The sequence below is a fragment of the Castor canadensis genome, chromosome 16, assembly GCF_047511655.1.
Source record: "Castor canadensis chromosome 16, mCasCan1.hap1v2, whole genome shotgun sequence".
NCBI lineage: Eukaryota > Metazoa > Chordata > Mammalia > Rodentia > Castoridae > Castor > Castor canadensis.
In genome coordinates, this window is record NC_133401.1 from 41,841,090 (window position 1) to 41,864,645 (window position 23,556).

At 41.2% G+C, this 23,556-nt stretch overlaps 2 protein-coding genes across 5 annotated transcripts in view; one reads left to right on the forward strand and one right to left on the reverse strand.

Annotated features, from left to right (window-relative positions):
• Uimc1 (ubiquitin interaction motif containing 1) overlaps positions 1-13,872 on the reverse strand; it is a 110,359-nt gene extending 96,487 nt beyond the window's left edge. Inside the window, exon 1 of the mRNA XM_074058719.1 lies at positions 13,719-13,872. The gene's annotated coding sequence lies outside the window, so the exon portion shown is untranslated. The remainder of the gene's footprint in view (positions 1-13,718) is intronic.
• Positions 13,873-13,893: 21 nt separating this feature from the next.
• Znf346 (zinc finger protein 346) overlaps positions 13,894-23,556 on the forward strand; it is a 45,525-nt gene continuing 35,862 nt past the window's right edge. For all 4 annotated transcript variants that reach the window (XM_020162781.2, XM_020162782.2, XM_020162783.2 and 1 more), the window contains exon 1: positions 13,894-14,124. In XM_020162781.2, coding sequence (XP_020018370.1) covers positions 13,950-14,124 — 175 coding nt within the window. In that variant the 5' untranslated portion in view covers positions 13,894-13,949. The remainder of the gene's footprint in view (positions 14,125-23,556) is intronic.

Genomic DNA, 23,556 nt, shown 5'->3' on the forward strand with positions numbered 1-23,556 from the left:
CCTTTCTAGTGCTTATATTTCAGTGATTACATTCAGTTCCTTCATTCATTTGCTCAAAAAATATATTGAGCTTCTCCTATCATGTACAAGGGCCCTGGGTTCAACCCCCAGTACCACACAATAAATAAATAAATAAATAAACACACACACACACACACACACACACACACACACAAGGACTTATTCAAGTCCTTGCCTAAAGTAATCATGAAGCTAATGTAAAATGTATACAGAACATTGTCGCCAAGGAAATCTTGAAGAAAAGCAATGCTTTGGAAAATACTCAAGATTTACTACGAAAATGGTACTAATTAAGACTGTAGCCCAGATCCGGTGGCTCACGTCTGTAATCCTATCTACTTAGGAAACAGAGATCAGGAGGCTCTCAGTTCAAAGCCAGCCTAGGCAAATTGTTCAAAAGACCTTGTCTCAAAAAAAAAAAAAAATCACAAAAATGACTGTGGTTCAAGGTGTAGGCTTTGAGTTCAAACCCCAGTACCAGAAAATAATAATAATAATAATAATAATGACTGTAGTTTTAGGGCTGGTTTAGCTCAGGGGTAGAATACCTGCCTAGCACACATGAGACCTTGGGTTCATGTATCCCCAGCACCACCAAAAATAAGAAGAAGAAGAAAAAGAAGAAGAAGAAGAAGAAGAAACAAAAAAGACAGAAACAGGTTTGGGCACAAAGACAAGCAGAATATTGGTACTCCTATCCTGATAGGAAAATCCATAAACAAGCCCACACATTCATGGATACCTGATATATAACAAAACCGAAACCTCAGTACAGTGGGAAAAGGATGGCCTTTCCAATAAATGCTGCAGGATCAGATTAATGTCACATGGGTGAAAAAAAAAAAAAAAGACCACATCCCTATCTCTCACCATACCCCAAAATCAATTCAACGTGGTTTTTAACTTGTGAAAAGTAAAACAAGACGTCTTTAGAAGCATAGAAGAGTATCTTCAAAATTTTGAAGGAGGCAAATAAACAGGACACAAAAAGCTAGTCATAGAAAATACACTGGGGAGAACAATGGACAGGATGAGCCAAACCGGGGCACATTATCTGTAGAAAATTATCTATAGAAAAGTTATGATATAGTTATATATAACTATCACATACTAATAAAAACATTTTTCAAAAACTTACCACCCCCTTTTCCTTTTATTTTCCTCTGTTCAAGATGGATGCTATTGCAGGGTTAGAATTCAAAGTTTTGCCACTACCTTTTCCCAGGCTGGTCTCAAACTCAAAGTTCTCTTGCCTCTGCCTCCTGAACAGCTGTGATTACAAACACACACCACCACACCTGATGCTCACTAAGAAGAGCCACCTGATAATGCTACAGGAGACCACAGCTTTGGCAAATAAAAAGAATAGCAGGAAAATGACTGTATTGCAGTAGGACTCAGATTTCTCCCCAACTGCCCCCGCAAGGAAAAGGACATCATCAACCTTCTCTTTTGTGAGCTTTCAGCCTGCATTGCTCTTCTTCTGGGTCTCTGCTGTGAGGTAAATTTAAAATATCCCAATTTTTTGTGTGTTGATTATATATTGAAATGGTAAAAAAATCTTAAGATTCATTTCACCTATTTAGCTTGACAGAGTTGGCAAAAATAAATACCATCATGCTCATTTGAATTTGGATTTCAATTAGCAGAAATAACTTAAAATACAGCATTAGGAACCAGGTATGGTGGCAAATGTTTGTAATCACAGATACTCAGGAAGCAAAGGCAAAAGGATTTTGAGTTCAAAGCCAGGTAGTGGCAAAACATTGGCTTAAAAACAAAAAACAGCCAGGAATAGCTCAAGTAATAGAGTATTTGCCCCAACATTCACAGGCCCTGGGTTCAATCCCCAGCATGGCAGAAAAAAAATTCATTAGAAGAGCAAAAAGTCCAGCATTAGATCAGGAAAGGATATTTGTGTGTGTGTGTGTGTGTGTGTGTGTGTGTGTCTCCACAAAACAATTTGTATTTAATGTCCTTTTAATTGGAAAAAAGAAAAAGCCAGATAATCCAATCGAAAAATGAAAAGTTAAATGAGCACTGCAAAAAAAAGGGTGTCAAAGAAAAAAAAAATGGGTTGTAGGTGTGGCTAAAGAGCCCCTGCCTTGCTGGGCACCAGTGGTACACACCTGTAATCCTAGCTACTCAGGATGCAGAGTTCAGGAGGATGGTGGTTCGAAGCAAGCCCCAGGCAAATAGTTTGAGAGACCCTAACTCAAAAATACCCAACATTTTAAAAAAAGAGCTGGTGGAGTGGCTTGAGTGGTAGCTCACCTGCAGAGGAAGCGTGCAGCCCTGAGTTCAAACCCCAGTAGCACACACACAAACAAAAAAAAATCATGAAAAAGTAGTCAGCTGCATTAGTTGCTAATTTCATTTCACCTCCACCACAGCTAAAATTAAAATGACAAACAATAGGAAGTGTTGATTTACAGAGAAACTGCTGATAGGAGTGTCAGCTTGTAGAACTATTTTAGGAAATTGCTGGGCAGTTTCTCCTAATGTTGAAAATATGTGTATTTTACCGTATGGCCCAGCAATTCTACTCCTAGGCATATGCTTATATGAAATGAGTGCACAAATTCATCAGAAGACACATGCAAGGACAGCCAAAGCACCATGGTGACCACAAGCTGAGCATACAAATACATACACAATCACCAAAAGCTGGAAAGAAGCCAAATGTTCATGTGCAGTGTAAAGAATAAAACGCAGAGTGCTATATAGTAATCATAATGAGCACACTACAACGGCAATATGAATTATTCTCATGAATGTTATTAAGAAAACGCATGCACAAACATACTGTATGGTCCCTTTATTTATTTACTTATTTATTCATTTTCTTACAGTACTAGGTTTCGAACTCAGGGCTTCACACTTGTGAGGCAGGCACTCTACTGCTTGAGCCACACCTCCAGCCCTGATTCCTTTAATTGTTTTTTGTTTTTGGAGACAGGATCTCACTTTGTAGCCCAGGCTGGCCTCAAACTTGCAATCCTCCTGCATCCACTTCCAAGTGGAATCATTCCTGGCTTTAATTCCTTTTACATAAAGTTCAAAAACTGGCAGAATGGTTCCAGTGGTAAGAGTGCCTGCCTAGCAAGTGTGAGTGAGGCCTGGTGTTTAAACAGCCAAGGAAAAAAAACTGCAAAATTAATCTCTGCCATGAGGAATCAAGATAGTCCTTACCCTAGTGTGGTAGGGCAGTAATGGGAAGGCAACACTATAAGGGCTGCCTTGGGTATTGCTAATGTTCTGTTTCTTGATCGGGTTCTGATTGCATGACAGTGCTCACTGTATAAAAATTTGTAAAGCTCACAATTAGTGCACTTTTCTCTAGATGTATTTCTCTTTATATCTATATACATATATATGTCACATTTCAATAAAAACTTACTTAAGTGAGTAAGTCAAACAGGTCTAAGAGGTTTTGTTTGTGGTCATGGTGCTGGGGGTTGAACGCAGGGCCTCATGAATGCTGTACAAGCACTCCATCACAGAGCAGCCCCTATGTATTTTTAAAACTGATGAAAAGCTCTCTCTGCATCCAGCTTCTTTCAACCCGGTCCCACCATGACCATTTTGTAATTCCCCTCCCTAACTTTTAATAAACTTTTCCATTACATCCACATGTCTTGCCATGGATTCTTCCACATGGGACACAAACAATTTGGAAATCTTCTGATCACAGAATACACCATTGTCATTAACATGGAACAAGCCAAGCCAGGACAGAAAAGGCTTAAAAAATTGAATAAGCTTCACATTCCACGTCAGCTGGCCCACTCCTGACTAAGGGAAATGAATCAATGAAGAGCCTAAAAAGATGAAGAGGATTTACCTGGGCAGCTCATGACGAGGAATCCTTTATTAACCCAGGAGAAAGAGAGAAAGATGGCTGGCGATGTACACTCCTGGGAGTAGGGTGGAAGTGACTAATTAGTGGGTATGCTTAAGCATAGAGTGTGGCAATGAACAGATGAAGCTCTGAAAGTATCTGATATGCTCTCTCCTGGCCTGTAATTTTTGGAAGATGGGTGAAATTCTGTTAGAAATAATGTTAAGTTAAAAAAAAAAAAAAAAAGAGCAAATGCAAATTTACAGAAATAAACTGTTTATTTTAATTATACATAGTTATGGGGTATAGTGTGGTAATTCAATACAGGTATACAATGTATCATCACCAAATCATAGTAATTAGCACTTTCATGTCCTTAAACAGTTATCTTTTTTTTTGTCTTGGAGACAAGGTCTTGTTGTGTACTACAGGCTGGCCTGGAACTTGCGGCCCTCCTACCTCCTCCTCCTGAGCACTGGGATTACAGGCCTGGCTTAACATCAATCAATTCTTTGTATTGGGACCCTTCAAATGCCTCTCCCCCAGTTCTTTATATAAAGCATGTAATAAGTTGTGGAATGCAGAGACAAAACAAACCAGTGGCTGCTAGAGCTGGGGCTGGGAATGAGTAATGCTGCAAGAGTGTGCAAGGTTTCTTTTCGGGATAATGGAAATGTCCTAAAATTACACTGTGGGGATGGCTGAAAGTTTCCCATTGGAAATCAGGAACAGGCAAAGTGTAGCTCCCTCCCTGTCATCAGCTCTGAACTTGGGGTGTCAGGAACTCTTCCCTTTAGTGTTACAGCTTCAGGTTTTAAGTGCCAGTGGTGCAGCACTGAGCAGCTAGTGCTATGCATCAAGGCCTAGAGTACAGAACCCTCAGCTCTTAGCTCGGGGCTGCTCCTCAGAAGCTGGTGCTAGTAACTCTGGGTGGTTTTTTAGAACTCTTCCAGTGGCTGAGGCTTGCAGATTTTTGCAGTCTGTGCTCCCCAGTCTCTCCTTCTCAGCACGTCCGCCATCCTCCTGGTGTCAGCTTTTACCAGTCTCTACTGCAGCCACTGCTCTCTGGAACTCTTCTGCCGCCCTCTAGCTGCTGCTAAGCATGGAAATGCCTGTTCTTCACACAACCAGCTCAGCACACAATATCCACGATAAAAGACCGAAAGGAGGCAATAAAACCACTCACATAAGGCTTTAGGGGGCTTATGGTGCAGCACAGTGGCAGTGCACAGGAGGGAGGTATCTCAGACTGCTGCCCCAAGAGTGAGAGGAGCACAGCTTATACAGCTGGTCACATATATACACTAGCTGTCATGCACAAGGGAAATGCCCTTTCCCCATCTGGTTGAGGACTGCTGCAATGAGGTCCACAGTGGCTATAGGTAAGGTCATGTAAGGGTCATCTGAACCTATCATGGCCAAAGCAGAGCTCAGGAGGCAAAGCTGCAATTGAGAGTGGCCATGACAGTTGCAGGGGTTCCCTCAATTGAAACAGTTCTTTCAGATGATCTGAACTCTTCTCTCCTCTGTCTCCCCAGAGACACAGATCACAGTCTCCCCAGGGCAGTCATAAACCATAGTTGTCCTGATGACAACCCAAGGAACTGCTAAGGGAATGGCTGTTTGGTTGACAACTCCCTTGGTCTCACTGGAGTTGTGATTTGCCAGCCATTCCCAGGGACCTTCAGAAGAAGCAGCCATTTCTTTCACAGTCCTGGCAGGCTTAAAACTGAGAGGATAACAGTAGTGGCTTCACACAGCCTCTGTCCCTGCCCAGCCTGGGTATGCACTCAATTCCCTTCTGGATGGAAGACAGTCAACAGGGACCACATAATAACCATACATGAAATCCCCTGTACAACTATTATATACTAATAAAAAGATTAAAAACAAAGAAGACAGTCAGTAGAAATATATCAACGAGGGAAGTCAGATATTGAGTTTTCAGAAAGGGATTTTATTAGTAGTATGTTCAAGAAAATAGAAGAATCATCCAGAAAACAAAAAAGAACAAATACTGGTGAGGCTGCAGAGAAAAAGGAACCCTTATTCACTATTGGTGGTAATGTAGATTAGTCTAGCTATGATGGAAATCAGTTCCCCAAAAATCTAAAAATACAATTCCCATATGATCCTACTATACCAACCACTTACACACAGAGCCAAAGAAGTGTAAGTCAGCATACAATAGAAACACTTGCACACCCATGTTAACTGCAGCATTATTCACAACAGCCAAGTTATGGAGTCAGTCTAGGTGCTTACCAAAAGATGATTAAGAAAATGTGGTCTACATAGACAATGGAGTATTATACATCTATAAAGAAGTATGATTTTTTTTGTGCGTGTGGTACCAGGGACTGAACACAGGACTTCCCACTTGTTAGGCAAATCCTCTACCATGAGAGCCACACACCCAGTCCAAAAGAATGAAATTATGTCATTTTCAGGAAAACGGATAGAACTGGAGTTCATCATTTGAAGCAAAATAAGTCAGACTCAAAAGACAAATACCATACTTTCTGCCATATACAGAATCTAGATTAAAAAAAAAAGGACATGAACACAAAACAGGGACTATTTATTGAGGGAGGCAGTGGAAGGGGAATAAAAGAGGGTAGGGGGAGGATATGATTGAATTATATTGCAAATATGAAAATTCTTTGTAAGAAAGTTTTAAAAGGGATAGGTGAGGAAAAGGGGGATAAGAAAGAGTAACAGTGGGAGTGGATATGATCAAAGTACATTGTATGTATATACTGGAAATACCAAAATGAAACCCCATTAATATACACTCATAAAAATAATTTTTAAGCCAAGCACAGTACCTTATGCTATAATCCCAGCTACTTGGGAGGCAGAGATCAGGAGGATTGTGGTTCAAGGCTAGCCCGGGGAGAAAAGTTAGCAAGACTCAACTCAACCAATAAACTGGGGATAGTGGTATGTCCTTATAATCACAGTTACTCAGGAGATCATAAGTAGGAGGACAGAGGTCTGAGGCCAGCCTGAGCAAAATGTGAGTACCTACCTAAAAAATAATTTTTTTCTGGATATATATTTATTTTTTATTGTTTATACATTTATTCATATGTGTATACATTATTTAGGCCACCTCTCTCCCGCCCCCCACTGCCATCCCCCCTGAAAAATAATTTTTTTTTTAAAAAGCGAAAAAGGGCTGGAGGCATGGCTCAAGTGCTAAGAGCACCTGCCTAGCAACTGTGAGGCCCTGAGTTTAAACCCTAGTTCCACCAAAAAAAAAAAGTAGAATAGTGGCTCAGGCAGGTGCGAGAGGGAAAGGGGAGCTGTTTACTGGGTACACAGGCTCTGCACACACATAGTAGTAGTGGCTGCACAGCACATGAACACTTAATACACCGAACAGTGTACTTAAATATGGGCAAAAGGGTAGAGCACTTACTTGCCAAGCATACACGAGGCCCTGTCTTTGACCTGCAGCACTTTAAATAGATAAGTAAGTAAACAGCATAGGGCCCTGAGTTCAAACATCAGTACCACTGAAAAATGAAATGAATAAAAAAATGGAAGAAGGAAGGAAGAAAGAAATATTGATTCACTATTTTAACTTTTTCTTGGTGCTGGGGATTCAACTCAGGGACTCATGCATACAAGGCAAGCATTTTACCACCGAGCCACATCCCCAGCCCAAGTGAATTTTATGTTATATATACACTTCACCATAATACAAATTTTTAACGAAGGCAAACGTAAATACTTCCTAACAACCAAAGCTGAGAGACAAACTGGGTGCAGAAGCGTGCACCTACAGTCCCAGCTCTGCACAAAGCTGAGGTGGGTCACTTGAACCCAGAAGTTTGAGACCAGCCTTTGAAACACAGGTAGACCACATCTCAACACAAACAAAAACTGCCAGGCATGGTAGTGAACTCAGGAGGCTGAGGCTGAAGGATTGCGAGTTTGGAGAAAGCTTGGGCTACATAGAGACCCCCTTAAAAAAACAGAAAAAGAAACATATCAATAATATAATATAAATATATAATATGAATAAATGAAGTTCTTTTGTCTGAAGGCATATGAGCCAGTAAAAGCATAGAACACAGTAAAGTACTTCTGGAGCTGGGTGTGGTGGTGCATGCCTGTAATCCCAGTAGGGGGGGTGGGCAGGAAGGGGAATGCTGAGGCTGCGTAATTCAAGGACAGCCTGGGCTACATAGCAAGACCCTGCCTCAAAGAAAAAGATAAAAAATGGGCACCAGTGGCCCATGCCTGTAATCCTAGCTACTCAGGAGGCAAAGATCAGGAGGATCGTCGTTCAAAGCCAGCCTGGACAAATAGTTCATGAGATCCTATCTCAAAAAAACCCATCACAAAAAGGGCTGGTGGAATGGCTCAAGTGGTAGCGTTCCTGACTAGCAAGCATGAAGCCCTAAGTTCAAACCCCAGTACCACACCAAAAAAAAAAGAAAAAAAAAAAATTGGAGGAAGGAAAGAAGGATACCTTAAAGAGTGACTAGGTAAACATAAATTAATACTGACAGTTTAAAACAAAAACAATTATATTACAAACACATACTGAAATATTTGACACTATAACAGAAGACAGGAAGTGTTAAGAGTTAAACTTTTTTTTTTTTTGGCAGTACTGGGGTTTGAACTCAGGGTCTCATGCTTGCTAGAAAGGCACTCTATCCGCTTGAGCCACTCTGCCAGACCAAGAGTTAAACTTTAGGGTGTGAGTACAGTGGAGGAAGTGAGAAAGGCAACATTTTAGGACAGACTGTGATAAATCAAGGATGCACGCTATAATTTCTAGAGTAAGCACTAAAGGAATAATAAAATAACAATCAAATACTTAAATAATTTATAATCAATAACTAAAGGATAAAAATAGAAAAAACAATTGGTTACTCTAAAAGAAGACAAGAAATGAGAAATAAAGATACAAAGAACAGAAGGAACAAACAGAAAATAGCAGAATGATACAAAGAAACACTGTATCAGTAATTAAATTAAATGGAAATGAACTAAACACTCCAAATAAAAGGAAAAGATCATCAGACTACATTTCAAAAATCCAAGTAAATGCTATTAACAAGAGACACACTTTAAATATAAGGTACTGCAGTAGTAAGAACACAAAAAAAAGGATAAAAAAACACATGCCAGGTAAATATGAACAGAGAAAAGCTGGTATGGTTACATGAATATCAGACAAATTCAAATTTATGGTAATAAGTATTGCTGAGGATCAGGAGGGGCCTTTCATACCAATAAATGTGTCAGTGTAACTGGAAAACATGACTTTACTCTTGTATGTTAGAAATTAAATGCTTGTAGCAAAACAGCACAAAACCAAAAAAAAAAAAATCTACAATCATAACTGGAATTTTAAACAAGCACCCTCCATAATTTATGGAGCTAGACAAAATCAGTAAAGATACAGAAGACCTGACTCCACTATCAACCACCTGACATGACAGACATTTATACAACACTATACCAAACACCTGCAAAATACACATTCATTTCAAATGCAAATGGAATGCTCACCAAATAAACCATATGCTGGGCCATAAAACAAATCCCAATAGACCTCACAGACTTAAGTCTTACATAGTATGTTCTCTGATCACAATGGATTAAAATAGAAATTAGCTAGAGGTGTGGCTCAAGTGTTAGAGCACCTGCCTAACAAGTATGGAGGCCCTGAGTACAAGCCCCAGTACCACCAATCATTCAATCAATCAATGAAAATTAACAACAATAAGAAATCTAGAAAGAACTGGGTGCAAGGACTCATACCTGTAATCCCAGCTACTAAAGAGGCAGAGATAGAGAGGACTGCAGTTCAAAAACAAAATTAGCAAGACTCCATCTCAATCAATAAACCTTATGATCTATCTAGGTGGGGGAACTGCAGGTAGGAGGATCATGGTCTGAGGCTGGCCCCAGGCAAAAACGAGAGACCCTATCTAAAAAATAACTAATCCAAGGCAGGACTGGGATTGTGGTTCAAGAGGTAGAGTACCTGCCTGACAATTGTGAGGTCCTGAGTTCAAACCCTAGTGTCATCAAAAAAATCTAGAAAGAGCCTCAAATATTTAGAAATTAAGTAAATCATTTACATAAAGTTCAAGATCAGGCAAAACGAATCCATGATGTTCAGGATATTCATTTATTTGGGTGAGTATTGGCTGGAAAGAAGCACAAATGAGCTTTCTGGGATTCTAGAAATGGTCTGTATCTTAAATCAGGTGGTGATGATACAGGTGTATTTAAATTAAAAAGTTCATCCAAGCCGGTGGGCACCAGTGGCCATGCCTGTAATCCTAGCTACTCAGGAGGCAGAGATCAAAAGGCTCAAAGTGAAGGCCCTGAGTTCAAGCCCCAGTACTGCAAAAAAAAAGTTCATCCAAGATTTGTGCTTGTACATATTACTGTAAGTTATACTTCAACATAAAATTAGAAAAAAGAGAAATATCAAATTCCCTAGTACCTAACAAAATATCAAATTCACAGAAGGTGCTTAATAAATAATGTTGATGGCGTTTGATTAATTTAAAAAAGACAGAGATAAAAGAATGAAAAGGTCTAATCTAATACCATTTTACACAAACAAGATAGATAAAACATAAAGAAGTCTGACAGGACAGTACAGGAGAGAATGAAAATCTGCAGTAATCTTATACTTTGCTGAAGAGAGAGGAGATAAGTGTAAGAATGTTAATGGTGACAGAAATGGTAGTATACACCTACAATCCCAACATCTGGGATGCTGAGGCAGAATTGTGAGGTAGAGGTCAGCAGGGGCTACACAGTAAAATCCCGTCTCAAAAAAAAAAAAAAAAAGAGTGTTCATAGTATAGCTGTTCAAAATAGCAAACACTGAAAACATCTCGAACATCCATAGAGAATATACCATAGTATTTAGAATAAACCAGCAAAAATAAATGACCTGGGCTGGCAGAGTGGCTCAAACGGTAGAGTGCCTGTGTAGCAAGCATGTCACCCTCAGTTCAAATCCAGGTGCCACCAAAAAATAACAAATAATAAATAAATAAATAAATAAATAAATAAGCAAGCTATAGTTAGTTATTCACAACAGTATGGATATTAGAAGCGTAAGACTGAGTGAAACAGGTAAGTCACAGTAAATGCCTGCCTTGCCTTGCCTTGCCTTGCCTTTGCCTTGCCTAAGACATGCATCCCATCCCCAGCTGCCTGTTACTCTTCAGTTTTCCTCCGCAACACCCTTCCTGTTTTGGAGCAATCTCAAGTTCAAATTCAAACAAAACGTTTTTACATCCCTTAATAAAAACTAATCTGTGGCCACCTCTAACAGCTACAGATATACCCTAGAGCTGAGAAGTAGAAAAGCTATTAAGAGATACCCTAGTCTGGCCCCCGTGGTTTACACCTATAATCCTAGCTACACAGGAGTCAGAAATCAGGATTATAGTTTGAAGCCAGCCCCAGGCAAATAGCTTGAGAGACCCCATCTAGAAAAAAAAAATCACAAAAATGGGATGATGGAGTGGCTGAAGTGGTAAGAGCACCTAGCAAAGGTAAGACCCCGAGTTCAAACTCCAGTGCTGCCCAACAAAAAGAAAAGAAATATCCTAGACATCATCATGATCCTCACACTGTGGATTTGTTCCCACCCCATCCACACTGGCCTTTGCCGTACCTCTATGATAGCAGCTAATGTGTACTCTCTGATATTATATATTTAGTAAATTATGTTCTATCATTAGAGGCATACCAGTTAGACACACTCAAGTTTAATCTTCCTGAGAGCAGAAACTGTATCTTGTTAAGTGCTGTAGAATGGATTTGCGCCACACTCATACACAGTTAGTGTTTATATAACTGAACTGTGTGCTAAACTGTAGCCAGTTCTCTGTCCCTTGGTAAAGTAATTTTCCTAGGATTATTCATCTCCTATGGCAAAAATACAAATATTGAGAAATGGGTCTCATTTTCCATAGGGAAGAAATAAAAAGTCATCCCCACAAATACAGGGCTGAGCAACACTGTTGAATGTTTGAACCATAGCCTCTGTGGCACAGGGGATGAACCCTGATAGCATTCATTGGAGAACAGAAACTGTGTTGAGCATCTAACTGGATTAAGAGTTGGGAGGAGGAGTAGGACTATTTTCATATGTACAGCAATTTAAGTACTCCATTCCCAGGATTTGCCCACAAAAATAACTGTTATTCAAGTATGGGGAACTAGAAATCTTCTTTACGTAAGTAAAGTCAGCCATGGAGGGACACACCTGTAATCCCAACACCAGAGAGATGGAGATAGGAGGATTCTGCCTTCAAGGCCAACTTGGGCTACACAGAAAGTTCAAGGCCAGCCTGAGCTACATCAAGAGACACGCAGTCATTGGTTTTTAGGCTGGTCATCTGGTGTTGGAAAAAGGACATGTATCTGCAGACTAAGATCCAGAATTCTTATCAACCAGCTCATAACTCAATGTCATTCCTTCAGAGGCCTTCCCTGAACACCCTAACTAATATTCCTCCCTCATCATTCACCTAATATATATTCCTGTTTTGTTTTTTCCTTAGCACTTCTTACTATTTGAACTTTTTATCATACTTTCCTCCACTACAAAAAATTAAAAAAAAAAAACTCTACTAGAACTTCCCTGTCTTGTTCACCCCTTTATTCCAGTGCCCCAAATATCATCTAGTTTGTAATAAACTCTCAATAAAAATACTTGAATCAATGAGGTTGAAATAAGGTAATCACATTACAAGCCTCATTCATTCCAGGAGGTTAAGATAAGTTATATTGTATAGGTCCTTGTTGGTCAGTAAGGACTTTGGCCTTTTACTAAGTGTGAGATGGGAAGTCATTGAGATTTGTGCATGAGAATGTCATAACATGACTTGTTACATGAGGATCCCTGGGACTTCTGAGGAAAGCACCAGCAAAGACACTACTACAATAGCCTAAACAAGAGATGGTGGCTCCAGCCAGGTGTCAATGGCTCACATTTGTAATCCTAGCTACTTGGGAGGCTGAGATCAGGAGGATCATGGTTCCAGACCAGCCTGGGCAAATAATTCATGACAGCCCATCTATAAAATAATCAGAGCAAAATGGAGTGGCGGTGTGGCCCAAGTGATAAACAGTGCTTGCTTTGCAAGCATGATGCCCTGAGCTCAAACCCCAATCCCATTCCTACAGAGAGAGAGAGAGAGAGAGAGATGGATGGGGAGCAAATCTCTGGTTGGAAGATAAAAGTTCGGGGCTTAACAGTTCATGCTGGAGAAGCCTATCAGACATCCAAGTGGTAGTGTCGAACAGGTGACTGGATACAATGATCTGAGGTATAAGGGAAGGTGTGAGCTGGGGTTGGCACTTGGAACTCAATAAATGGTACTTGGGGGAGTGGGGTTTGAGATAAGGGCTCCCTATCTAGCCCAGCTGGCCTCGAACTCGCTATGTAGGCCCCAATAGTATCTGCTATTAGCAATAATCAAAGTTTGACGATAGAATCCTGGCTCTACCACTTCTAATAAGGAACTTTTCTTTCTTTCTTTCTTTCTCTCTCTCTCTCTCTCTCTCTCTCTCTCTCTCTCTCTCTCTCTCTCTCTCTCTCTCTCTCTCTCTCTCTCTCTCTCTCTCTCTCTCTCTCTCTCTCTCTCTCTCTCTCTCTCTTTTCTTTCTTTTTCTTCTTTTGGCGGTTCTGGGGTTTGAACTCAGGGTCTAGCAAGCCTAGCAGGTGCTCTACCACTTGAGCCACTCCGCCAGCCCTACTTATTCTTTAATGCACCATTTCCAGATTCTGGGCCTTATTTCCCTATCAAAAAAAATGGTGAAGAAACACAACAAAATGAGAGCGAAAACTGACCGTGAGGGAGGGAGCTTGCTGTAGAGACAGCAACCGGCTTTCGAGTCCACAGCACACCTCCAAAGTCCTAAAGGCACCAAAGCCAAAGGAAAGCCAGGCGCCACACCGCGGCGAGGGCTGCAGAGCCCAAACCTCGCGAGATTTGTTGGCCTGGCCGAATCCCCGCCCACCCATCTCTCGCGATAGCAAGACGCATGAGCAGCTCTTAGCCGGCTAGGGTTTGAGGGAAAGATGGAGTATGCGGCGCTGGGCTCCGTGGAGGCTACGGACGGCGGAAGGGCTGAGCCATACCCCAGCTCGGAGGAACGGGAAGGCCGGGAACCGGATGGGGTGCGCTTCGACCGCGAGAGGGCGCACCGTTTGTGGGAAGCGGTGTCTGGCGCGCAGCCGGTGGGGAGGGAAGAAGGTGAGTCCGGGGGCGCAGAGTTGGACGCCCCTCGCCCGCCTGCGCTGCTCGCCGAGAGTGGCGGAAACGCGGCGCTGGGAGGCAGACCGGCCCCCGAGGCTCGGGTCACACCCCCTGGCGCCGCCCCGCCTCCCTGCGTGACGCGCCCTGGACTCGCGGACTCGAGCTCGCCGGCTGGACCCGGCTGGGGAAGGGCGCAGGGCCGCTAGTGCTCAGGCTCCTGGGGATGTAGTTTGGGGGAGGGTGTTCTTGTTTTCTCCCCACCCCCCTTTTTTTAACCACCTCAGTGCAGCTTTCCCCAAACTCGAGGACTGCCCTCTAGGACACTCATAGACCCATCCTTTGCCTAGACCCTTGGCCGAGCCAAGTACCGTTTCTCACCCTTTCTCCGTGACTCCATCATCCCAGTCTCCACAATTCCCCATCTCTCGTGTCTCGAGTCTCCCGTCCTCTCTCAAGTCCGACCCATCTGGCGGATCTGGAAGGTCTCTTAACCCCTGTGTTCCTGCTGGGACCTCATTCCAAGATGACGGCCAGGAGCCCGAGAAACTAGCCTAGCTTTGCTTCCTTGGATCTTACTCTTGATGTGAGGTTGTAGAGAACAGTGTACCCACACCTGTGTCAGGGGTCACCACTGGGGATGAAACGTCCCAGCCTGTTGACTGTTTGACCTGAGACTGGGTAAGAGTGAAGACAGGGAACGATGGAAAGAGCTGGCCTGACCTGGTTGTGTGGCCCCCTTCCCAGTGCTTTCCAGAGCTAGCTACTTAACTCTGACACAGATGTATAGAAACTGTATTAGCTTCTGTGTTAATCCTGTCAGGTATCTGCAGGGAAATCAGATTTCTTTAATGGTTTGCTTGCTGACCCTACTAATCTTGGAAAGTTTGATTGCCCTAAATAAAATCGAATTTTGATCATATCCAAGGAAAATATGTTTAAATTTGGGTATATGCTTCATCAGTCTAACAATAGGGTAGCCTGACTGCTAAATTAATGTGTTTGTTTTGGGTTTTTTTTTTTTTTACTTTTTGGGAGGGACTGGGGTTTGAACTCAGGGCCTTGCACTTGGTAAGCAGGTGCTCTTATCATTTGAGCCACTCCACCAGCCCTGTCTTGATATATTTGTTTTGTTTCCTTTGGCTTTATACCCAGAAGTGGGATAGCTGGCTTATATGGTAGATGTATTTTTAGTGTTCCCAAGTAGACCTTTATTTACTTTTGTGCTGCTGGGGCTTGAACCCAGACCCTGGCACATGCTAGGCAAATGCTTTACCACCAAGATTATAGGGAGGGAGCTCATGACAGTTGCATTCCTTCTGGAGGAACTTCTCTTAGTCAACTACAGTACTTTGAAGAAAGCCTCTCTCTCCTTCTCTGCACTTTGGAGGGTGGGGTGAAAAAAGGACAAAAAATAGTGGAAGGATGGCAAAGGGAGCAGGAGAAAGTCAGAAAGACCTTGGTTCTGAAGTCTTCTAGTCCCCTTAGTTCAAAGCATCCAGCATACCAAAGTGCCATACTTTGTGATGTCTTTTTCTGAGCCCAGATTAGTAATTAGCATTCTTTCTTCAGTTATTTCGTAGCTAGCATGCCATAGTGAAGCACAACTGTGATCCCAGCACTCGGAGGTGGAGGCAGGAGGATCATGAGTTCAAGGCCAGCCTGGGCTACATAGCAGGACCCAGTGTTGCCAGTTTTGTCCCCACAATAGGTCCTTTTTCTCTCTCCCAGCTGTGGAACCCATAGCAAAACTGAACACCAATTGATCAGTGAAGGAGACTTATTCTTGGCCAAGAGTAAATTCTCAAATTACTTTCTTAACCCATAGTGGTCAAGAGGTTATAGATACAATAAAATAAATGAGGGGGAGGGATAGGCTAACAAAGGGAGGAATGTTCATGTCTGTTCTAGGAATGGAAGGAGGTTGTCCAAAATTCAGTCACTACCTCTTTTCACTTCTTTTATGGTTCTTTCCAGTCATCACTGTGACTATTATCATCTGTCATGGTGCTGCAAACAGATAGGATTATAATGAAGGTAGAGGTTGTTTGTTATCACTCTGGCATCTGTTTTTAGATCCAGGCAGTTTCAGCTAGCCCACCTGAAGAGGAATTTGTGGCATACAAGCATCCTTTCCTCAAAGATAAACATGATTAGGGTGGGGTGAAAACTTAGCTAGGCAGCAGGTGATCTATTTTTAAAAAAGAAAAAAGAATATTTTTAAAATGTCACCAGGGAAGCCACCTGGGCCTGGGCTTACTGTGTGTGTGTGTGTGTGTGTGTGTGTGTGTGTGTTTTCCCAGTGGTAGGGACTGATTTCAGGGACTTTCATTTGCTAAGCAAGTGCTCTTTCACTGAGCTAAATCCCCAGTCACTGTTTGTTTTTAAGTGTATAGTTGGCTCTTTGTATCTGCAGGTTCCATGTCTGTGGATACAGCCAATCTCAGGGAATCATGAACCAGCTATGAATTGAAAAATTATATCTTTATTGGGCTCGGGGTATGGCTCAAGTGATAAAGCTCCTACAGCCAGGCACAAGACCCTGACTTCAAACCCCAGTACCACCACCCCCCCAAAAAAAAAAAAGAAATGTTACATGCTGGTGTGAAATGTTGTGGGCCAGTGACAAAGGTTCTTGCCTTCAGAGGCCAGAGAACTGGCTCCTGAGGCAGCTGATTGGCTTGTGAGACAAGGCTGGTACACAAAGTAGGATTTATTAGGGACAAAGGAAAGGCTACAGCTAGAGCAGTGCACTGGAGCCCGGAAACCAGTGGCTCCCTGCTCAGGTGAAGGCTGGGGCTTTTTATGGATGCTTTAACTCCAGGTTAGGGTAAGGGTTAGGTGGGTTCTTTCCATTGGCGGTGAATTCGCAGGTGGGCTCTCTTAGATGAGCTGATCTGTTTGCCCCTTATTGGAGGGGGAAACAGCCTTGAGAGCATTCTGTTTATCAGCTCCATGGCAGATTTATGAGACCATGTATCTCCTCCTTAGGGTGCAGGAATGCAGATTTATGAACTCCTCAGGGTGCAGGGCCATAGTGCTCTCCACGGGGGATGGGATACTGACTCACTCTTCTATCCTTTAGCCCCCCAGACCCAACAAAAAGAAAGAAAAATTACATATTTATTGAACATGTAAGCTTTTTTCTTGTCATTATTCCCTGAACAATATAATATAACAACTGTTCACTTAACACATTGTATTAGTTATTACAAGTAATAGAGACTTGTACAGGAGGATGTGTGTTTGTTCCTTGCCATTTAAGAAACTTGAGCACTGTGGATTGTGGTATCCTGGGTGGGTGAGTGGGGTGAGTGGGAGTCACTTTTGATCATTTGTGTCTTTCTAGAAATTTGTCTGTTTTATCTAAGTTGTCTGATTTGTTGGGACAAAATTGTTCACAACATTCCCTTACAATCCTTTAAATTTCTACAGAGTTGGTAATGATATGTCCCAGTTTGTTTCTCATTTTGTTAATTTTTGTCTTTTGGGGGCTGGGAAGTAGGGTTTTGAACCTTACAAAGCAGATGCTCACAAAACGTGAGGCATCAACGCCTAGCTTGTGTCTTTGATTATATTCTTGGTAAATGTAGCAAAGGATTTATGTTTTATTGATCTTTCTAGAATCTTTTTTTCTATTTTTTGTTAGCATATATTAGTTGTTCACAGGGTTTCGTTGTTAATGTTTCATGATATTTCCAGACACTCATATTGGTAAGTTTTTATCAAATTTACCCCCATTACTCTTTCTTGTACCTCCATCCCTTTTTTTTAACAATTTTAATGTGTTTCATTATTCTGTTTTTGTACATGCATATAAAGTACTTCCCACCTTTACCCCTGCATCATCCTGTCCTTTCACCTCCCCCTCCCCACTGGTTCCCCTTTTACATTCATGTCTTTTTTCTTTTTTTTTTTTTTGACTCTAGATTCCACAGAGAAAACCTAGGTTTATCTTTGAGTCTGGCTTATTTCAATTTGATCTTTCTAGCTTATGTTGCTGATTTGAGACCTTACTTTTCTGAAGAAGAAAAGTAAGAATGATAAATTTCCCTCTTAGGCACTTACAGGTTTCATCTACAGTTCCTCCACAGCTCCCCTTGCCCCTTGTAATTTCTTAAGTGACTAGAACTATAAGACTGTCTATTGTTAAAATATTTGGCCTCTTGTCCTTGGTTCCTGAAACATCTCAGGAGCAGAGCTAGAAAGGTGAAAGTAGTCTCTCTCTTATAATAAGCCCCTTTCAGCCACATCTGAGGTTATGTTAATCGGGTGATTTGGGAAGATCCCCTGGATAACTGCAGCATGGAGAGGCTGGCTGACTGGTAAACCAACCATGTGCTCAGAAAGTTAGACCTTGAAGCCCCTCTTGGTGAACAAGAGCACATCTACATGCCCAGAGGGTGGCATACCCAACGACACTGGAATGGAAGCTCCTGTGCTTGTGTCTCTCCTCATCTGGCTGTTTATTTGTATCCTTTAAAATGCCCTTTATACTTGGTCAGTAAACATAAGTGTTTCCCTGAATTTTGTGAGCAACTCTAGCAAATTAATCAAATCCAAGGAGGGGGTTGTGGGAACCCACATTTATAAACAGCCAATCAGAAGCACTGGTAAAGCAACCCGAGGACTTAGAAGCGAAGGGAGAATTATGGGATTGAACCCTCAACCTGTGGGATTTGATAGACTCTCCAAATAGATAGTGTAAAAATTGAAACAGAGAACACAGTGGTGTCCACTGAAGAATTGATGGCTTATTTGATGTGTGGGGGGGAGAAACTCCCAAACATTTGGTCACAGAAGCTTTCTTTGTTGAATAGTATAGTAGGAGAAACTGATTTGTTTTTTCTACAGAGCACCACATTAGCTGGATCCCATCATTTTTTTTTTTCAGTACTGAGGTTTGAACTTGTCATCGTGCTTGCTAGACAAGCACTCTACCACTTGAGCACACCCCAGTCTCCCATCAGTGTTTTTTTTTTTTATTCATATGTGCATACAATGTTTGGGTCACTTCTCCCCCCTCCCCCCACCCCCTCCCTATCCCATCAGTTTTTGTATATTGTGTTTTCCTCTAAGTTAATTCAAAAAAATAATTTTTTATGTTTTTGGTTTTTTGACACAGGGTCTCCCTATATAGTCCACGCTGGCCTCAACCTAGCAATTCTGTCCCCACCTCCTAAGTGCTAGGCATTCCATCACCATGACCAGCTTTCAAAACAATTTCTAATTTCCCTTATAATTTGTTCTTTGATCCATTTTATTCAATTTCCAAATATTGGGAAATTTCCCAGATTTCTTCCTGTTGTGAATTTCTAATTAAATTCCACTGTGTTCAAAGAACATACTTGGTACATTCAGTGAGACCTGAGTTTAACATGTAGCTCAGTGGAACAGCACTTGCCTAGCATTCTTGGGGCCCAGGGGTTTCATCCCCAGCACCATGAATTAATTAAATGTAGTGAGATCACAGGGCTCCAGTGGCTCATGCCTATAATCCTAGCTTTTGGGAGGCTGTGATAGTGAGGATTGAGGTTTGAGGCCAGCCCAGGCAAACAGTTTGGAAGATCGCATCTCCAAAATAACCAGAGTAAAATGGACTGAAGGTGTGGCTCAAGTGATAGAGTGCCTGCTTTGCAAAATAAATAAGTAAGTGTAATGAGACCTGGCATGGTTTTGTTTTTTGTTTTGTATGCCATGGTTTAAACTCAGGGCCTGCACCTTGAACCACTCCACAACCCCCCCCACGCCCAGCCCAAGGCCTGGCATGTTCCTTGTGTGCTAGAAAACAATGTGTACTCTACAGTTGTTGGTGGAGTGTTTATATAGGTCACTTGTATCAAGTTGGTTGATCATGTTTTTCTCAACTCTTAACTGATTTCTAACTAGTTGTTTTTTCAATTGTTAGAAGTAAGGTATTGAAATCTCCAACTGTTGTTTTGTTTATTACTTTTTCTTTAAATTCTGTAAGTTTTTTTCTTTATGTATTTTGAGGTTTTGTTATCAGGTGCATGTACATTTATATAATTTTTATATCTTCCTGATATATTAGCCCTTTTATTGATAGGTAGATGATAGATAGATTATAATATCTTAGTGCTTTTTTTTTTTTTTTTTTTTTTTGGCGGTACTGGAACTTGAACTCAGGCACTAACACTTTCTAGGCAGGTGCTGTACCACTTGAGCCACTCTGCCAGCCCTTTTTTGTGTTGGGTATTTTTGAGATAGGGCCTCTTGAACGATTAGCCCCAGCTGGCTTCGAACTTCAGTCCTCCTGATCTCTGCCTCCAGAGTAGCTAGGATTACAGGTGTAGGTTTCCTAGCTGTTTATGGTTACTTTTGCTTAGTATATCTTCTGTTCCTCCTCTCTCTTTTTTTTTTTTTAATAGCCTTCATGCCCAGCTTTTCTTTTTCCATTCTTTCATCCTCAGCCTATTTGTATCTTCAAGTCTAGATGTGTCTCATAGATAGCTTCTTGAGATCTTGCTTTTCCAGTCTGACAGTTGTCTGCATTGAGTGTAGCTATTTAGGTTGTTCACATTTAATTTAATTATTGATATCAATGTGAAAATTACATTTTCCATTTTGCTATTTATCTCCTTTCTGCTTCATTCTTCTCTTCCTTTCTTACTGACTTTTTTGTTAAATTGGCAGGGAGTCATTTGTTTATTTTGTTTTGCTTGAGGTGCTAGGGATCAAACCCAGGGCTTTCTGCATGTTAAGCAGATGCTGCACCATACCCCTAACCCCTATGTTAAGTATTTTTAGTGTACCATTTTAATGTACACTAAAAATTCAACAACTTTTTTTCCAACAACTTTTTCCTTTTCATTTCTTAATGGTACTCTAGAGATTACACTATGCATCGTAACTCAAGCACAGTCTACAAATTAATACTGGCTTGATTCTGATAAAATGTAAAAATATTTCTCCAAGCTGGGTATCATACACACCTGTAATCCCAGCACTTGGGAGACGGAGGCAGCAGGAGGAGGAAGATCTCAAATTTGAGGCCAGACTAGGGTACATAGTGAGGTCCAGGCCAGCCTGAGCTACATAGTAAAACCCTGTCTCAAAAAAAAAAATCTCTAATATAGCTCTGGTTCCTCTTCCTTCTCCTCCTCCTCCTCCTCCTCCTCCTTTGTGCTATTTTATCACATATATTTTATTATTTCACTTTTGTTTTTGTTTTTGCATTGATGGGGATAAAATCCAGGGTCTTGTGCATCATAACTTGGTGCTTTACCACTGAGATACATCCCCAACCTGTATTTTTTTTTTTTCATTTTTAATTTGAGGCAAGGTCTTGATATGTAGCCCAGGCAGGCCTTGAACTTGCAATTCTCCTGCCTCTACCTCCTAAACACTATTACAGGCATGCAGCACCATACTTAGCCTTTATTGTGTATATTACATCTGTATATGTTACAAATCTAATGATACAGTGTCACAATTATTGCTTTGAAGAGTATTGTGGGTTTTTTCCTTTTTTTGTTTAGAGTATTGTGTTTTAAAATTTAGGGGAAAAAATACTATAGAATCTTTTATATTGGCTGCCAAATTTACTATTCTTGTTGTTTTCAATTTCCTCCTCTGGATTGGGTACCACTGTTGTCACTTCCTTTCATCCTGAAAGGCATGCTTTAAAAATTTCTTGCAAGGCAGGCCAGCCAATAATGAGTTCTTAGTCATTTTCTGGGAATGTTTTTTTATTTTGCCTTCATTCTTGAAGGGTAATTGTGGGGTTTTCACCCTTCAATAAGTGCTTACTAGTATAAATTTCACATACCATAAAATTCACCAATTAAAGTTATGCCAATCAGGCCAGACACCAGTGATTTATGCCTGTAATCCTAACTACTTGGGAGGCTGAGATCAGGAGGATCGCAGTTTAAGAACAGACATACAAGTAGTTCAAGAGACCCCATCTCCAGAATAACCAGAGGAAAATGGACTGGAGGAGTGGCTCAAGTGATAGAGCACCTACTTTGCAAGCGCAAAGCCCTGAGTTCAAATCCCTGACCTGCCAAAAAAAAGATGTGTTGGTCAGGGCTGGAGATACAGACCAGTGGTAGAGTGCTTGCCTTGCATGCAAAAGGCCTGGGTTCAATGTTCAGAACAACAACAATAAAAAAAAATCTTTTTTTAGAAGAAAACTTATAAATCTTTAAATTTTTTAATTTAATCATTTCTACATTTACTCACATGTGTATGCATTGTTTGGGCCACCTCCCCCACACCCCCAAAAAATTTTTTTAAATTAAAATTTAAAAAAAAATTCAGACATGACATGTGATGACATCTATAATACTATACTTTAGGAGACTAAAGCACAAGGGTCATGAATTTGAAGCCACCCTAAGCTGCATAGCAAGTTCCAGGCCACCCCAGGCTGCAGAGCAAGTTCCAGGCCACCCTGGGCTGCATAGCAAGACCCTGCCTCAAAAAAAGGAAAAAAATGTGCCATTCAGTGGTTTTTACTATAACCATATTCTGTGTAACATCATTTTCGTCAATTATGGACTGCATGTGTGACAGTGGCCCCATAAAGGAGCTGAAAAGTTCCTGTCCCCTGTGCCATCACATCCACTGTAATGTCATGCAGTGCATCATTCACGTGTTTGTGGTGATGCTGGCATAAACACACCTGCTGCACTGCCAATCATACAACTGTTCCCAGGTACTCCTTCATGTGGTACAGTGCTTGCCTAGCAAGCTCAAGGCTCTGAGTTCAAGCCTCAGAGCCACCAAAGAAAAAAGAAAGGGGGAAAAAAACCCAAAACACCTCTAAAATATATTCCTTGTTTTTAAAAAAAAAATGTATTGTAAAATAGTATGCCATGTTACCCAACAGTAGCTTCATATATCTTGTGTTCACAGTGTCTCTTAATTACATTTAGATACCAACAACATCAAGTGATTGACCTATATCATCTAGATTTTATTTATTTATTTTATTTATTTATTTATTGTGGTGCTGGGGTTTAAACTCAGGGCCTTATGCTTGCTAGGCAGGCACTCTACCACTTGAGCACTCAACCAGCCCTTTTTTGTGTGTGTTGGATATTTTTGAGATAAGGTCTCACTTTTTGCTTGGGCTGGCCTCAAACTGCAGTCCTCCTGATCTCTGCTTCCTGAGTAGCGAGAATTACAGGCGTGAGCTATCAGCGCCCATTTGTACCATCTAGATTTGTGTAAGTCCACACTTTGATGTTTGCACAGTGAGGAAATCTCCTAATTGTGCACTTCTCAGAAAGTATCTCTGTGACTGTATGTTCACAGTTGTGCAACTGTCACCACTGTGTACTTTCAAGCACATTTTCATTACCCCAGAAAGAAGCTTGTATTGAGACATCCCTTGCAACTATTCACCTTCTTTCTATGTCTATGGATTTACCTGTTCTGGACTTTTCTTGTAAATAGAATTGAACA